The sequence below is a fragment of the Anopheles marshallii genome, chromosome 3, assembly GCF_943734725.1.
Source record: "Anopheles marshallii chromosome 3, idAnoMarsDA_429_01, whole genome shotgun sequence".
Taxonomy (NCBI): Eukaryota; Metazoa; Arthropoda; class Insecta; order Diptera; family Culicidae; genus Anopheles; species Anopheles marshallii.
Window position 1 is genome coordinate 47,560,278 of NC_071327.1, and position 14,964 is coordinate 47,575,241.

General features: G+C 42.4%; 1 protein-coding gene across 1 annotated transcript; it reads left to right on the top strand.

The window, feature by feature from the left end:
- Window positions 1–1,521: 1,521 nt before the first annotated feature.
- Window positions 1,522–14,295, top strand: LOC128716275 (zwei Ig domain protein zig-8-like). Its single transcript, XM_053811195.1, has 8 exons — window positions 1,522–1,603; window positions 4,908–5,062; window positions 5,620–5,697; window positions 5,909–6,041; window positions 9,396–9,515; window positions 9,606–9,708; window positions 12,540–12,637; window positions 14,036–14,295. The coding sequence occupies exons 1-8, from the start codon at window positions 1,522–1,524 to the stop codon at window positions 14,293–14,295; spliced, it is 1,029 nt and encodes a 342-aa protein (XP_053667170.1).
- The last annotated feature ends 669 nt before the right edge of the window (window positions 14,296–14,964 follow it).

The following is a 14,964-nucleotide window of genomic DNA, read 5'->3' on the forward strand; positions in this document are numbered from 1 at the left end:
ACACTTGTAACAAGCTGGCGGATAGATGAGCTTTCGTTGGCAGCTTTGAGGTTTTCATTGGTGCCGGATCTGATTGTTTTCCTTTTATTTGGCAACTCAGCTTTTCGTTCGTCAAAATTGTTTGTTCACTCGTTTCGATTCGATTCTCTTCGTGTGGCATGAATCAAGGTTTTGGAGTAAACATGTTTTTTTTGGCTCAAAACCACATCCCACGCTCGTTAGATGTAAAATGGAATCGCACATTTAAGTGTTTAGAACACTTTCGACGCAAATATGTTTGATTGATTTCAAGCGATCGTGCGGTTCGAGTCACACTGGTTCCCTATATTGTACCATTTGTATTTTTTTTTTTTTTTTTTCGTTAGAACGGCCTGGCCGTATCGACTTATTTTACCACGTAGCCGGATAGTCAGTCCTTGCTACGGGGGATTGGCCCGGATGGGATTTTGGTCCGGTCCGTTCGTGTGAAGACCGGCTCCGCTACCATCACGCCGCCGGGCCGCCCCAATGTACCATTTGTATTAGCATCGAACGAAGATGGAAAATACGAGACAATTTGTTAAATAAACATACACAAACCAACATCATGGTCCGGGAAGCTTTTTACGAATCTTTTTCCTCGGAACACTCTTCTAAATATCCTCACCTTTTGCACAAAAGCACAATCGTGCGGAAGAATCTCCTATTCCCAATTTTCACACGGTAGGTGCTAAAATAGGTGCCCAGAGCATTCCCGTTTGCTGCACAATAATTTGATCACTATCATCTACCGGCAAAGAACGAGAAAAGGTTCACCAGTAAAGCTAAATGATGCTTGGCCAGAATGTTTTTGGTGCCAAATGGCTACCGTGTATAGGGGAGGCTAGTGTAGAAAATTGCCGACCTGAAAGCTGAAAATAGATTATTGAATAGTGGTTCCTTTTTGGTATCTTTTTTGCTGCTATTTTCATTCCACTAGGTTAGAGCAGCGAGTTTCACCGAAACATACATTTATGTTGATAAGGTCTAATTGTTTTTTTCCATTGAAAATGTAATTTTTTGAAGATACTGTACATTTTCCACTGCAATACTAGGTTATATAACTGTAGTCAAAACATTTACCTTCCAAATTACTATATTTGTTTTGTTGAATTATTTATCGATTATTTCTTATGATACCTTTATTTATTTTTATTTATTTTTTTTATTTATTTCCATTATGACGGCCAAAGGCCGTATGGTCGACAAAGTTTGCCGAAATTAAACAGCTACGGGCATTTCCTCCCAGTTATGAGCCTTATCCCGGGCTTGCTCGGTTTTTTCTTATGATACCTTTAGTTATACAAAAATGATCAATGTTATTTTCACTGCTTGTTCAAATTGATTGTTGTGTTTATTTTCTTTCGCAGCTAGTAGTGTAGCATCGCCCCGGCTTCCATGTGATGGCAAAAAGAAATGCCGACAACTAATCAGCATACACAATTGGCCCCCATTCAGAATGGCATCGGCATCCCAAAGTAACCTTTCTGACACAACAACTAAATGCAAACGATCCGTAATAGCCAGTGGTGCACACCGAAAATGCACATAGAAAATGTTCTACGAGCGTCATGTATCATTTGGGGTATGTATCACCACTTTATTTACATAACAATTCACGATAGCGATAGCATAACCAAGATTAAAGTTTGATTTGTTGAACATTGTTGTATTTTGAAAATCCTTGTGCTGTGATGTAAATGAACAAAGAGATTTACCGAAATATCTAAAACTTGTTCACGGACTTAGGGTAAAGCAATGAATTTTCTCCAGAACGTCAATATCTATGGTGATTTATGTTGCTTATTTGTTTATTGCACATATTCACCACTTCCTGGTCTTAATCTGCTGATATAGTCCTCTGAACGAGAATTCCATATGTTCTGAAGACACATCAACATGTCAATTTATGCCTAACGCCTTTGCTCAGTCCATGTCAAGTCATGTCTTCGTGCTGTTGGTCTTTAGAAATATCTGTTCAGAATTGCAGAATGAACGGGAATCGAATGGTTTTGTTCTGTCAGGAGTAGGAATGGTTCTGTTTTGCCATCTACCAAAGAATTCATAATAACTCGCCTTACCGTTCACCACAGAGAAACATACAACCAGTGTTCTGTGAATGTCACTCTTGATTTCCAAAAATGTCTGAAAAGGAGGATTTGGTATAATGAGCTTGTTTAGAGATTAGTGTAAAATTGGCCGGGTATTTTATCTGGCTTTACGAATGCACATCTCTGTCTGTTTTTGGTAATTTAGTTGAGTTATATGATATCTGTATTGAATTTTGGATGTACCAAGCCACAGTCCATGCACCAATGAACCATTGTCTCTACTAACCATCAATATGTCAGAAGTCTTCTTCATACATTCAAAATCTCTGTTTTATACAAACAATCTTGCAAGTTAACTTTCGTTCAAAAGCCTTGCTGTTTCCAAAAGGTCTGCCATAAATACCCTAATATCTAAGTCTATAATTCAAAAAATAATGTAAGTTATAATGAAAATAAAAACAGAAGCTTTTAGCTCCAGATCTAACAAAACAATTTTAGAATAATTTGTTGAATTAATGCTTATGGTCTTAAGAACGACCTTTCATTTCACTTCGATATGTATCGGCTATCCCTACTGAAGTTTGAGACAATTTGACCCCTGAAATTGTTGACTGTGGACGCGAACACAGTATGAGCGTACGCAATAGTAGGAAGATCACTAAGAGACTGTACAATTGTCTCGGAGATTTTTTCTCCGAGACTTCTTTCCTGTCATTTCGACGAAATGCGATGAAAAGTCAATATATAAAAACTGACTTCCCGTTTTCATCGCCTGTATAAAGTAGTTAGGCTGTCGTTCGCCTGTAATTTGTTCATAAACACAATGTGTATCCATAAACACAAGGCATTTCAATTTTTTAATAAAGTAATTTCAATTGTTCAAATAAAAAATAAACACCGACAAGCCGGCTTGTAAACAAACAAATGAGCGCAAAAACTCTAGGAGAAACGTAGCTTTTTTGCAGGGTTGAGCTACTTTTATGAAAATCTCGGTGAAAAAGTATCCGAGAAAATTGTCACCGTTTGATAGCACGGTAACGTACTCCAAACGTTTACTAGGGTAAGTGTATCAAGTGTGCTAGTACCAATAGTGGTGGCAGTTGAATTGAATACCATCCCTACGATAAGCTTAACGCAATAAAGACATTTTTAGTCATACGTCTGGTACAAATCGCTTAAAACATAAACGAACTTCATTCTGTATTAAAATGGCTTGAATATTCTTTTTTTCAAAAAGGGTGCAACATTACGCAGAATGCTGAAAACATTATGCTGAAAGCGGTTCTAGGGAAGATGAAGAACAAATCTGGATCATTACCTCATTTCTCAGGGAAACGAGTTAGTGATCAAGTGATGAACAAAAACCATGAACATATCATGGTGTATTTGAAGGCAAAGCAGCATAACCGAGACAAGGGCTGACATGACAATGACATGGAAGAAGACATTAGGCATGTCGTGTTAGAATCCTAGCAGTTGATTGAGTACATCCTATCGATTTTGTGTAAGTTCCGTTTATAAAGGCAAAACTAAAGCTTTACTAAAGGCTAAACGGTATAAAATAAAGAATTGTTTTTTAATTCCTTTAAAATAACCTATTAATATTAACAAAAATTAAACAATTTATTATTTGAACGTAACAAAAATGATGATCCGTTACTGATGGCAAGAAAAGACTTTTGACATCTCAAAGTTATTTCAGTTGGCTGCCTTTCCCACGGCACCATGTTGCATGTTCACATTTTTATAGTATCACAGGTATCCTAGGTGACATGCTATTACATGCTGATGCTCTGGAGTCACGTTGTCCAACACGGACAACTTAGTATATGTAACATAACTGTATAACGTTTCTATAAAATTGTCTATAATCTAATACTGTTTAAAACTTGTTCCCAGTGTTAAATAACTTCTACAAATAAAAATAATAGATAACAAAAATCAAGTACTAAACATCAAGCAGATACACTGTTGTACATTCTCGATATAGTTAGTGGTATATATTTCCAACTCCACGGCACATTGAGTCAGTTTAATCTTCGTTAATGTTATGATGTGATTTTTCAGCTAGTCATCCGCATAACCCATTAGAAGTCGCTATTATTGCCTCTGTGTGATTGTTTATTCAGCTGGAGCGTATCGTTTCAATTACAGTGACAGTTTACATATTCAACATATTTTTTTACCCTCAATAGATTCCGAAAAGACAGGCCTTGGAGCAATCCTTTCATTTAATAAAAAAGTATCGCTCCAAAACAGGCCTAACAATGATTTCGGATGATAAACATATACGCTTCAATGGGGCAAAAACCCAGCCAATCGACTACACTGCAGAGGAAAATAAATGGCAAAACATGTCTTGTGCCAAACGTTTGCGAGACAACGTTCGTCTTATCTTTTGATGTGAGTGTATTGCTCATTTAAACATGCCCCACGGTTTGTCTGTCTACACCTGAATCCGTTAAAAGTGGTACTGAATTTTCATAAGATTGCTCCGAAAGCATTTGTTTATTCCGATCAACGTTAAACAAAGTGTGTACCCAGCTCATACCAACGTACGAAACGAATGCCTTTTTTCGTTGCGTTTTGTTACCGGCGCATGGTAAATGGGAGGCGAACAGTGTGTTTACGAGACGATTCCATCAAATGTTGCCTTCTAACGTGCTGTTTATTCAATATTGTTCTTTTCGGTTTTTGCCCAAGTCTGTGTATCATGTTGCGAACCACGCACCTCCCCCGATGGATGCTGTCGCTTATAGAATATTCATATATTTTCTTTGTTTCAACGTGTGGCTTCCATTTTGTTTCTTTTCTCGCATTTTTCTCCACTTCCCGCAGTTTCTGTCAGCTCGAACATTATAATGACCGCCACGACCGAGGAGTCCGATGCCTTGCAACCGTACTTTGACTTTGACGTGCCGCGCAATCTCACCGTAACCGTGGGCCAGACCGGTTTCCTGCACTGCCGGGTGGAGCGTCTAGGCGATCAGGATGTGAGTATTTTCTGCCGCAGTTTGTTCTCTCACGCTTGGCGTTCCTTTTTTTTCCTTTTCCGCTCCCCGTCCTGGTGTGTAATTTCCGCCACCTTGAAAATCGATTCTCACACCACATTGAAATCGATAAACGAAGTTAAATTAATTTTCGGAAAATACTGCATGAACGTGCCACAATCAAGCGTACCCAGAGTTATTTCGGTGTGCTGTAACGTACAGAGTTGTTTACTCAATGCAATAAATGTTCACCGGTGTTTTAAAACAGAGAAAAAACATATATATTCAATCACAATAAAAAAAACACCTTGCATGGTTCAAACGAACTCTCGTTATTTCGTAAAACGAACTATTGTTTCCTGTTTTCCTTTTTCGACTGTGATCAAACGTACCAATTCGATGTTGCTATATGTCGGATGTTATGTTTTATTGTGGCCGTGATTAGAATCATCACCACCGAACCATCGGTAATTAAATTACATAACATCAATCTACCACCAGTGCGAACAGCGTTAATTAAAAACCCACGGACTGAATTGATCACTTTTAATGGTTTACAGGTTGCGTGGATACGACAGCGTGATCTGCATATACTTACGATGGGATCATCCACCTACACCTCGGACCAACGATTTCAGGTACGTTTGATGGCAATTAAACATGCAATAAAGGAAGGAATTTTCTCACTCACCACTTCAATGTTAGTTCCACTGAGCACGCTCACCCACAACAAAAAATCTCTTTTGGCTGCCAGGTGCTGGCGTGGAACTCAATCAATTAGAGCACCATACGAATAAGTTCAAGCGAGATTTGACCTGGTTTCCGTCACTTTTTCTCATTCGCATTCAGGTGATCCGGCCGGAAGGTTCCGTCAACTGGACGCTGCAAATAAAATATCCCCAGACACGTGATTCGGGCGTGTACGAGTGCCAAATCAACACCGAACCGAAAATGTCTCTGTCATATGTGTTGAATGTAATTGGTGAGTTTACAACAACCTGGTAGATGGGGTTCGCTTTGGGCTGTGAAGCACATTTTGGCCTTAATTGGTCAAAGAAGCATAAGGCGGTTTAGAAAGGGGAAATAAAACCAAAAAAAAATCAGTCCAGTGTTTGGGGTGTTACCCCAAAAGCCATCGCGTAAGGCGCCCCGGGAAAACTTTTTCGAGGTGATGCATTTCCGACTAAAAGTGGTGCAAAAGTTTGCAGAATAAATCACCTAATTTAATTTAAAAACTCACCCAACCATGAAATAAACAAGCTCGGGAAAAATAAAAAAGAAACAAGCTTCAGGCTATCACACTATCAAACACACGCACACAAACACTTTGGACGGAACGGGAGAAATACATGCGCCAGGATGCTGGACGGGTTGGAGCTTTCGTAAGAAGAATGTGAACGTAGGTGTACCCGGTTTAGCTCAAAGCCACAAGGCGTAATTGGCCTTGTCGTGTTTAGTTTCTTTCCTTTTTGCTGCTCTGCGTGCAGACGTAAATTTAATAACTTTGTCCTTCGGCCGCCCACTTCCCTGTTGTGGGGGAATGGGAACAGTCAAATAGAACCAGCCGTGTGCACCAAACGAGGTACACCTTCATCATCGTTCGCAAACGCATACATACCAAAGGTTACCGAAACCTTTTAAGGCGTACGAACGTAGCCGTAACGTGTCTTCTGGCGTCCGTGTTACTTTAAAATGCCTTCACAGTCTTACAATGTACCTGTAGCCGGGTTATGTATGAGTGCAGGATGATGTAATTTGCGTGGAACTCAGACTTGCTGGCAGTGCTGTAGCAGGGAAATTATACATTGTTGAAAAATTATGCAAAGATACGTACTCCTTCTGATTCCATTGTCCTCATTTCAGGGGGATTATAATAACCCTTATGGGTTGAACTTTACGTTAAAATGCATAACAATCTTTCCCTCTCTGCTACAATATTACACCTCAATATCAGAAATCCTTTGAATTCTTAATTAATTTCTAACCTCCTTCCCTCATTAGGTACCATGCTGGTAGGTGCAAATGGACGAACTTAATTGCAGATATCAACCTCGCAAACAAAAATATTCAAGCAAAAAATGTCCAAAATCAAAATTACCTCATCATTCCAACGCTTGGGGAAGCATTCCGATGGGCCGTTTTATGTCTCGGCCACACTTTGCCGACCCGCATTAATGTCACCCATGCTGATCTGTGCATAAAAGTTTAATCATTACCACGCAGCGCACCGTATGCCTTGGGCACTGGTACACTGATTGGCTAAATGGGCAGGACACTCCGTTGTGCAGTGCCGGGGTGCTTGCAGGTATTCAGTCTGCCTTCCCTCATTAACCTGACATCAGTAAGAAGGGTGCTCTATGGGTAAGGTGGGTAAAACCCATCCCTCGTTTCTTCTTCGAGCTCACCTTGCAAGCTCAGTAATGGAGGCTTGGGCAAATGATTCCAGCACGCCAGCTCCAGGCAGACTACAAGTGGATGTCCCGATAAGCTGCGCTAGAGCTAGCGCTAGTGTGTATGTGTGAGAGGGTGTAGATTATACGGCTCCATGTTGTGGACCGTGCAATCAAAAGGGGTTTTACTTTCACCGAGACCCGTGCCGTGCCGGATCGGATCGGATGGTTTAATTGATTTTCCGACCATTGTAATATGCTCCGTGGGTGACCGTTCGCTATCGCGCTATCCTCATTTTCGTCCGGAGGCGTCGAAATGTGGTGTTAAATTTGATGTAGGTCGGTGTTGATAACATGCTTATGGACACACCACCCCATCATCCATCAAAAACCGAAAACGTATGCTACTAGTACGTCGCTTTGGCATCCGGCATGCTAATGCTCGGAACTCGGAAAACCCCGTCGTCCAGTAGGCAAATGAACATGTTTACCGTTGGCCGGCCACCACACACCGTGTCGAGCATGTCAGATGTCAATTTTGGGGGTATGGGCAGTCGGAAAACAATTTGTTTGTTTATGGCTTTAGTTTTTCTCACGCTTCATGAATTTTCCCCCAAAAACGGAGGAAACATCACAAAAAAAATCATTGGAAAACTTGCACACAGGACACACCGACGGACCGCTACTCCTTCGTGGTAGACAAACAACACGACCAAAACAACATCACGACAAACACTAAACTTTCTCCGATTTCGGGCGAGCCATAAGTATACACACCATCCACACGGCTTAGGACGGCAGTTGCTGTCATCTGCCTAAATGGTTTCCCAAAACGCACAGTCTGCGCCGTTCCGTCGGTCGAACTTTCATTTAAATATTTGCCCAAGGGGTTGCACGGCATCTCGTGCTATTTCGCTCGTCGCACAGTTTATGTTCCAGCACGGGCACTGCATACAACAGGAACTACCCCGACACTATACCAGCATCTTATCGTTCCCGCCGAACCTCCTAGCTGACACCCACTGTCTATACGGTCTAGGCTGTGAGGCGAAGACGATGCCTTTCTTGCATTTTTGCTTGCATATAAAACTGTGCCATTTTGGTGGTGAACAGACAAAACATACACTTGCACACACACACACACATCGCTGTGTTTCAACAAAAAAACACACGGCTAGTTTGTTGGAAAGAACTTTTCTTGATGCGAAATCTCTCTTTCCGGTGTATGCCCCCGTAAAACCGGGGCACCAACCCAACTTTTGCTGCGTTTGGCATTTTGCAAAACGTTATTCGAACGCAACTTCACTTCACCGTTTATCCAGCAAGTGGGATAGAAAAGTCAACACATTCCTGTTGATGTTGGTCGAGTTTTTTCTCTCTCGACGTTCTCTTTTTCGTTGGCGCTGTTAAGGGCTTATACCCACTCCCAAGAGGAACTGGGAGTGTTTCCGATTTTTTTTTGCTGGATTTTCACTGGTTGCTTTATTCGGTGTCAGAGCTGGAAAAGTGTTTATTTAAATTTGGGAAAATGATTTCATTCGAGAACGAGAACTAACAGAGTGGATTTTTTGTTTGCTTGTTGTGCGACAGGCGAAAGAAGCGACTGCTCTGGATGCCAACGCAACAACAGTTTAGTTTACTTTATACCGTGTTGAACTCTTCCGGGTTGGTGAGTTTCCATCTGGAAAATGCTCATCGGGAATTTGTTTTACAAACAGTGGAGCAACTTGCAGGAATATACGATAAGCGAACACGAACAAATTCGTATAAATTAACTTTTGAAGCCATTCAATGCGTTCATCGGTTTATGGCTTCAGTGAGAAATTATATCAACCTCAAAAATGGTTTATTATGCTTATGGTTTATGGTATGCCAATAAAAATACTAAAATGCCTGCTCGAACGCTTATGCTGTGCTTCACGCGACATATTTTCCCCTTCACCTAGAGCTTCGCGCACGGATACTGGGACCGTCGGATATATTCGTCAAGTCTGGCAGCGAAATAACGATGGTTTGCATCATCCAGCAGGGACCACACGAGCTGGGCACGGTGTTCTGGTACAAGGGTAGGTGTACATCCGGGCCCAATCATGGGCCCCGGTCTGCCAACATGTCTTTAATTTCTTTCTCCACACGCTGACGTCCGTCCTTTGCAGGCAACACGCTCGTGGAACCGGTCGCACAGGAAAACGATATACATTCGGGCGATCGTGGACGGATCACCATTGAAACAGATTGGACAGATGCCCTGACATCTAGGTAATAATAAAAGTGTAGCCAAGTGAAATAATTGTGCAAGCATGTCCTCTCACAAAACGTCCGTCACCGTCGTGTTTGCTGGGGGTCGCTTGTCGTCTCGGTCGTGTTCGGGAATGTTTCGTCATGATAGAAGAAACTGTCACAATCGTAAACGAAGTAGCAATGTCGTGCAGGATGTGATTGAATCTGAGGTCAATTCGTTAGACAGCTAGATGTTTCTTCCTTTACTTTACCTTGCAATTACCACTGACAAAAAAGCCCTTGCAATATAATAAGCTACTAACTGTACAACTATTTTTACCTCGTCCATATAGCCGAATGTAACCAGTCCATGATACTTCACGGTAGACGAGCTTCAATTTCCAGGTTTTGTTGTACTAGTTTGGAAGGTGAGGCATACAACCATGTTTTCGTCCTGCAAACCGCTAGCAATGAGATACATAAAAGCAGTCTGGGTAGTGCTCAGCGCTGCTGTTTTTTTTTTGTTATAACGGTCTGGCCGTATCGACTTATTTTACCACGTAGCCGGATAGTCAGTACTGCGTACGGATGTTTGGTCCTGATGGGATTTTGGTCCGGTCCGTTCGTGTGAAGATCGGCGCCGCTACCATCATGCCACCGGGCCGCCCTCAACGCTGCTGTTTACTAAGACTACAAATATGAAACCTCTGTCATGTTGAAATCGTAATCTAAAGTACAATTCACATTAGCTTGGAGACATCACAAACTACAATGAAAGGGCACCTTATACCACGTATTCTCGGACGAATTACGTGAATTACGCTAGTGTTATACGTATGTCATGTGAAAGTGTTTTTTTTTTGTCACGTGTCAAAAGCTTTCAATTCTTAAAATGTCAAGTTTTGCTCAACAAGTCTATATTTCGTGGACTCAACAATGTCGGCGTTCGAACCAGATTCGGCATATTTGAAGGGATTTTAGAATTCTTGCTTTCGCTTGCACAAAACTCCGCCGAGGCACATTTAAAACTTGTGGAAGCTTACGCAGAATGCCGTTAGCGAAACGCAGTGCTGAGACTGGTTCCGAAGTGCTAATTTGGATGTTAAAAACGAAGAACACGATCGGTAGCCGCCTGAAAATGCCTGAAGACGCCGAACTTCTGGCATCGACCGGGAAGAATTCGTTTCAAGCAATCAAAATCCGGCGAAATAGTTGAGGGTATACACTGCCAACCAGAACTGGCGTTCAGAAATATGCCAGGAACTTGAAGAATTGAAAATTCGGCATAAAATAATAATATTTTATTTGGAAAAATTGCCCTACCGCCGTGTAAAAGAGTCTTTTTGAATTAATGGTATCGTTCAATTGGAAATCGCTGACCCACTTCACCAGATTTAAAACTTTCAGATTACCACCTACGCACTTGCCGAGCAGCGAATCCTACGCAGATGAAATACTTAGGGGTTTTTTTTCTAACAAAAACGAATAATTCATTTTGCCTTTAAAATACTGCAAAAATGTGTGTCTGACGCCGGAAACAACTTTAAACAATAAATGTTCAATAACAGGCGATTGAAATTAATTTAAATAACAGCGATTTCATATTTGTAGACTCCTGACTCCTGGTGAGTTAGTTTAAGCCGATGAATATTTAAATTATAAATCTCCATTCCATTATTACAAGTGAACTAAATTGATATAATTTTCAATTGTAATTGGTAATTAACAAAAACAAAAACCATGGTATGAATTTCCCTTGATGTGAATGCTACAACCATTCCTTTCGATTTTCTATCCTTTCGAATAGCGTTTGAAACATGCAAGTATGAGTTTAAATTGCAATCATTCCCCCTACCCGCAACTCAATACCGTCGCTGCCTTTAAGAAAGAATTCACCAATTATTATCCATGATGTACCACGCCAGCAGCGAAATACAATAGAAAGGAAACTATATCATAAAAATACCCACCCAGTAGCGCCATCCCGGACGTTTCACTACAGCAGCAAAAGCAATTACGACCCCCCGTACTCGGTGGCATTGGGTGGGTACAATTGTTTGCAATTGAAGCTTGCTGAAACTTCACTGAAACAAACCCCTGCCCGTCTGCACAGTTCAAACGTAACCCAAACCGTTTCTCCTTTGTTTTCCATCTTCGTTCCGGCAAATATCTTTCCGCATAAGGATGAAAATCTGCACGAAGCTCGTTTTGTAAGGTGCTCCCAACTTTATGCATCACGCAACGATGCATTCTTCCAGAAGGTGCTATAGTGCTGCCTACCTCAGCTGCACCGACTCCGTGTGGCCGAGTATTCATCCAACCGAAAGCGCAATGTGGGTTTTTCGTGAAAGTGCAGGGCTGTACCAGGAAAAACGAGAATCGTTTTGTGCCGGCAGAATTAGAGGTTTAGGCAGAGATGCAAGCAGGCAGCAAAATCTGTGGGTGTTAGCAAAGAGCGATGGGGCAAGTGTACCGTAATATACATGAATATGCAAATATCAACCGGGCAAAAGGTAACCAGTACAAGGTAACCAGGCAATTGCATACCCACCTTTGATGGAATAATCCCGAAACCCCGAACAGGACCGAGACGACCGTGTGGTGACCGGGTGGCGAATATGTTCCGAATTGCGGTTTTCGGTGATAGCTTTGGTTGTTAATCTGAATTCTTCGTTCTCCTCCGCTCCGCTTACACTGGCTGCCCCGCCACCGGGATGGAACGATATCATGCGGCAACGTACCTGGCTGACCAACCAACATGGCGCTACTCTGCACGTTTCGTTTGGGGATCACTGTGGTTACTTCTTCTGGCCGGGTGTGTGTGTGTGTGTGGCTCGATATCGCTGGCCCTACCCCATCCGGGTTTGCAGATTAAAGATAAAACGGGCCGTGCAGGGCGATACCGGAAACTACACCTGTGTACCGACGATGGCCCGCTCTGCAAGCGTCTATGCACATGTAATTAGTGGTAAGTTATGGTTGACTTGAGTCAACATTCGAACATTCGCATGTAGGGGCAGTTAAAACACGAACCGGACACAAACCAAGTGGTAATGCTAAACCACTAGCAAGTGGTGTGGAAAATGAGTGGGCCAAAAAAGAACGAAACAACACACGTAGCAATTCACATTGAAATGTGTGTAAAGCAGCGTCATAATACGATGATATGTGTAAGCGAATGTGCCTTAGGATGGGCAAAGAGCAACAGCAACGAAAAAGCTGTAAAAACAAAGAAAACTCCTGGATAAATGTGCAGGCACGTAGCAGCAACTGTTCGTGTTTCGTTCAGTGGGGATGTTTTTTTCTCTCTATGTGTGTGTGTGCATATTTCCATCCTGAATTTCTTATTCTCCATATGCTTGCTGCTTATTTCTCCCGGGTAGGCACCAGTTGGAGTTAATTCTCCAAATAGCATCGTCTCATTTACATAAGGGTCGTTTTCTTACCCGGTACATCCAGCATGCCGGATTATTGACGGCAAAGACCGTTGGGTTGGGGCTTTTAAGCGCCCGGGATTACACACGTATCAACGTATATGGCTGTCGCATGGTTTTGCTGGATGGCACCCAGGATTGGCAAAGCTGAGAAAAAAAACACACACAGGAAGCAACCGTACAAACCCCAAACTCTAAACCGAAACATTTCAAGCATGTAAAATTCGATTTATTTCCCACTCTTCAGCAGGAGTTTTTTTTTTGGGGAAGTCCTGTTCCGGGGACTATTTATGTGGCACACGCATATTTCGTATGCATCGTAATGCTGGGAACGATAAAGGTCGTACCTTCCGATTGCATGATTGTTTTCCCCTGCGAGGTTGCTGTATTGCATCGAGGGTTGCTGCATACAAGATCATCTCCCGAGCAAAGATTAAGCATAAATTAAGCTCAACGATGTAAATTTTCATTCCTGTGCCATTTCCAGCACTCAAGACTACCGTTCGTCGGTATCATTACTTGTACCGAGATTACCAAGAGCTTTAGTTATTGTATTATCAATTGTTTATGAGTTGTATATGAACGAGGGTCAAAATATTGTTGCTGGGCTTCAGATGTTCAACCACAATCTTTAACACTAGCATAAAAGACAACATTGGTTTTGTTTTCGAAAACATTCCATCACGCTTTTATGTTTTGTGCCGTTCGCTAAGTACAAAAGCTTTCGTTGCAACAACAACGATGCACCGCTGTGTGCCCGGTGCCAAATTTAGATATCGTTTATTTTTGTGCACACAAAACAACCGTATGAATAAATCTGTCGCTTGTAAGTCTTTACGAGCGTGATGTAAACAAGGCGTTTGTGTGTGAAAAAAAGAAAACAACAAGAAAAATATTCCCTGTTTCCTATTTCATCACCCTTTTCGTTGCAGGCGAACATCCAGCGGCAATGCAGCACAATGGAGCCCCAACCGTTAGCCGGTCACCAGCATGGCGCAGCATGTGCATGCTATTATTGTTGCACCTGGCCACTCTGCTGTACCTGCTGCTGGGCGACCGGTGTACCGATCGGGCCGGTGGGCAGAACATCAACCTGTGGCGACCGACGACCCATCGTTGGGCCCGCGGCAAATGCTCACCTGCGGCAGCACACCGGTCCGGTGCGATCGTGTTACCAACCCATCCCAGCTAGCAGAAAGTTTCGCAATTTGGCATATACCGGGCACCCGAATGGAATCTCGCACGTATATGATGATGCACCACTGTCCGGGCCCGGCACGGCGCGCACTGGCCAGTGAACGTCCCCTCTGGTGAGGCACCCGCAGTTTGGGGAAATTTATTGTTTCATTTGCTGCAAAACGGCTTTCCCCATTTCCTGCACAACCTACCACCCTGCTACATGTCTTGCAGCACCGAGTGCCCTTCATGGCTGCATCGCACATAAGTGTAGCAGCGAACGGGGTAGAAAGAAAGGAAAATGAACAAAACTTGAACAGACAAATCGAAAATATCTTCATTCATAGTGAGAATTCTGATTCATCATACAATCCCATAGGGTACTGCTGGAAAAGCATTGCCAACATACACATTCGCATTTATATACACACATGCACACCAACACTCACAGCGAATGATTCGGTAATACGAACGAGAACAAATCAACCGAGAATAGTCAACGACAAGCCTGGATTAAATTTTCCTCTCCCACTTTTACCAGGGCGGTAGAATATAATGCTCTCCAGCGTAGGATACGCCAAACGGGGAATTCGCACGTATGGAACCGATTGTAGCTGAAGCGTACCGTGGCCGCAGGGAACTGCATTTTCTTGCATCCTGCATCCAACGTTTCTACGGTTCCAAT

What these genes read in the sequence shown, in the direction of transcription:
- LOC128716275 (XM_053811195.1), top strand. Translation starts at nt 1,522, where the DNA reads ATGCAAACGATCCGTAATAGCCAGTGGTGCACACCGAAAATGCACATA. An exon ending in CCTCGGACCAACGATTTCAG is followed by an intron (nt 5,698 to 5,908) that starts GTACGTTTGATG and finishes ATTCGCATTCAG; the next exon opens with GTGATCCGGCCGGAAGGTTC. An exon ending in CTATGCACATGTAATTAGTG is followed by an intron (nt 12,638 to 14,035) that starts GTAAGTTATGGT and finishes TTTTCGTTGCAG; the next exon opens with GCGAACATCCAGCGGCAATG.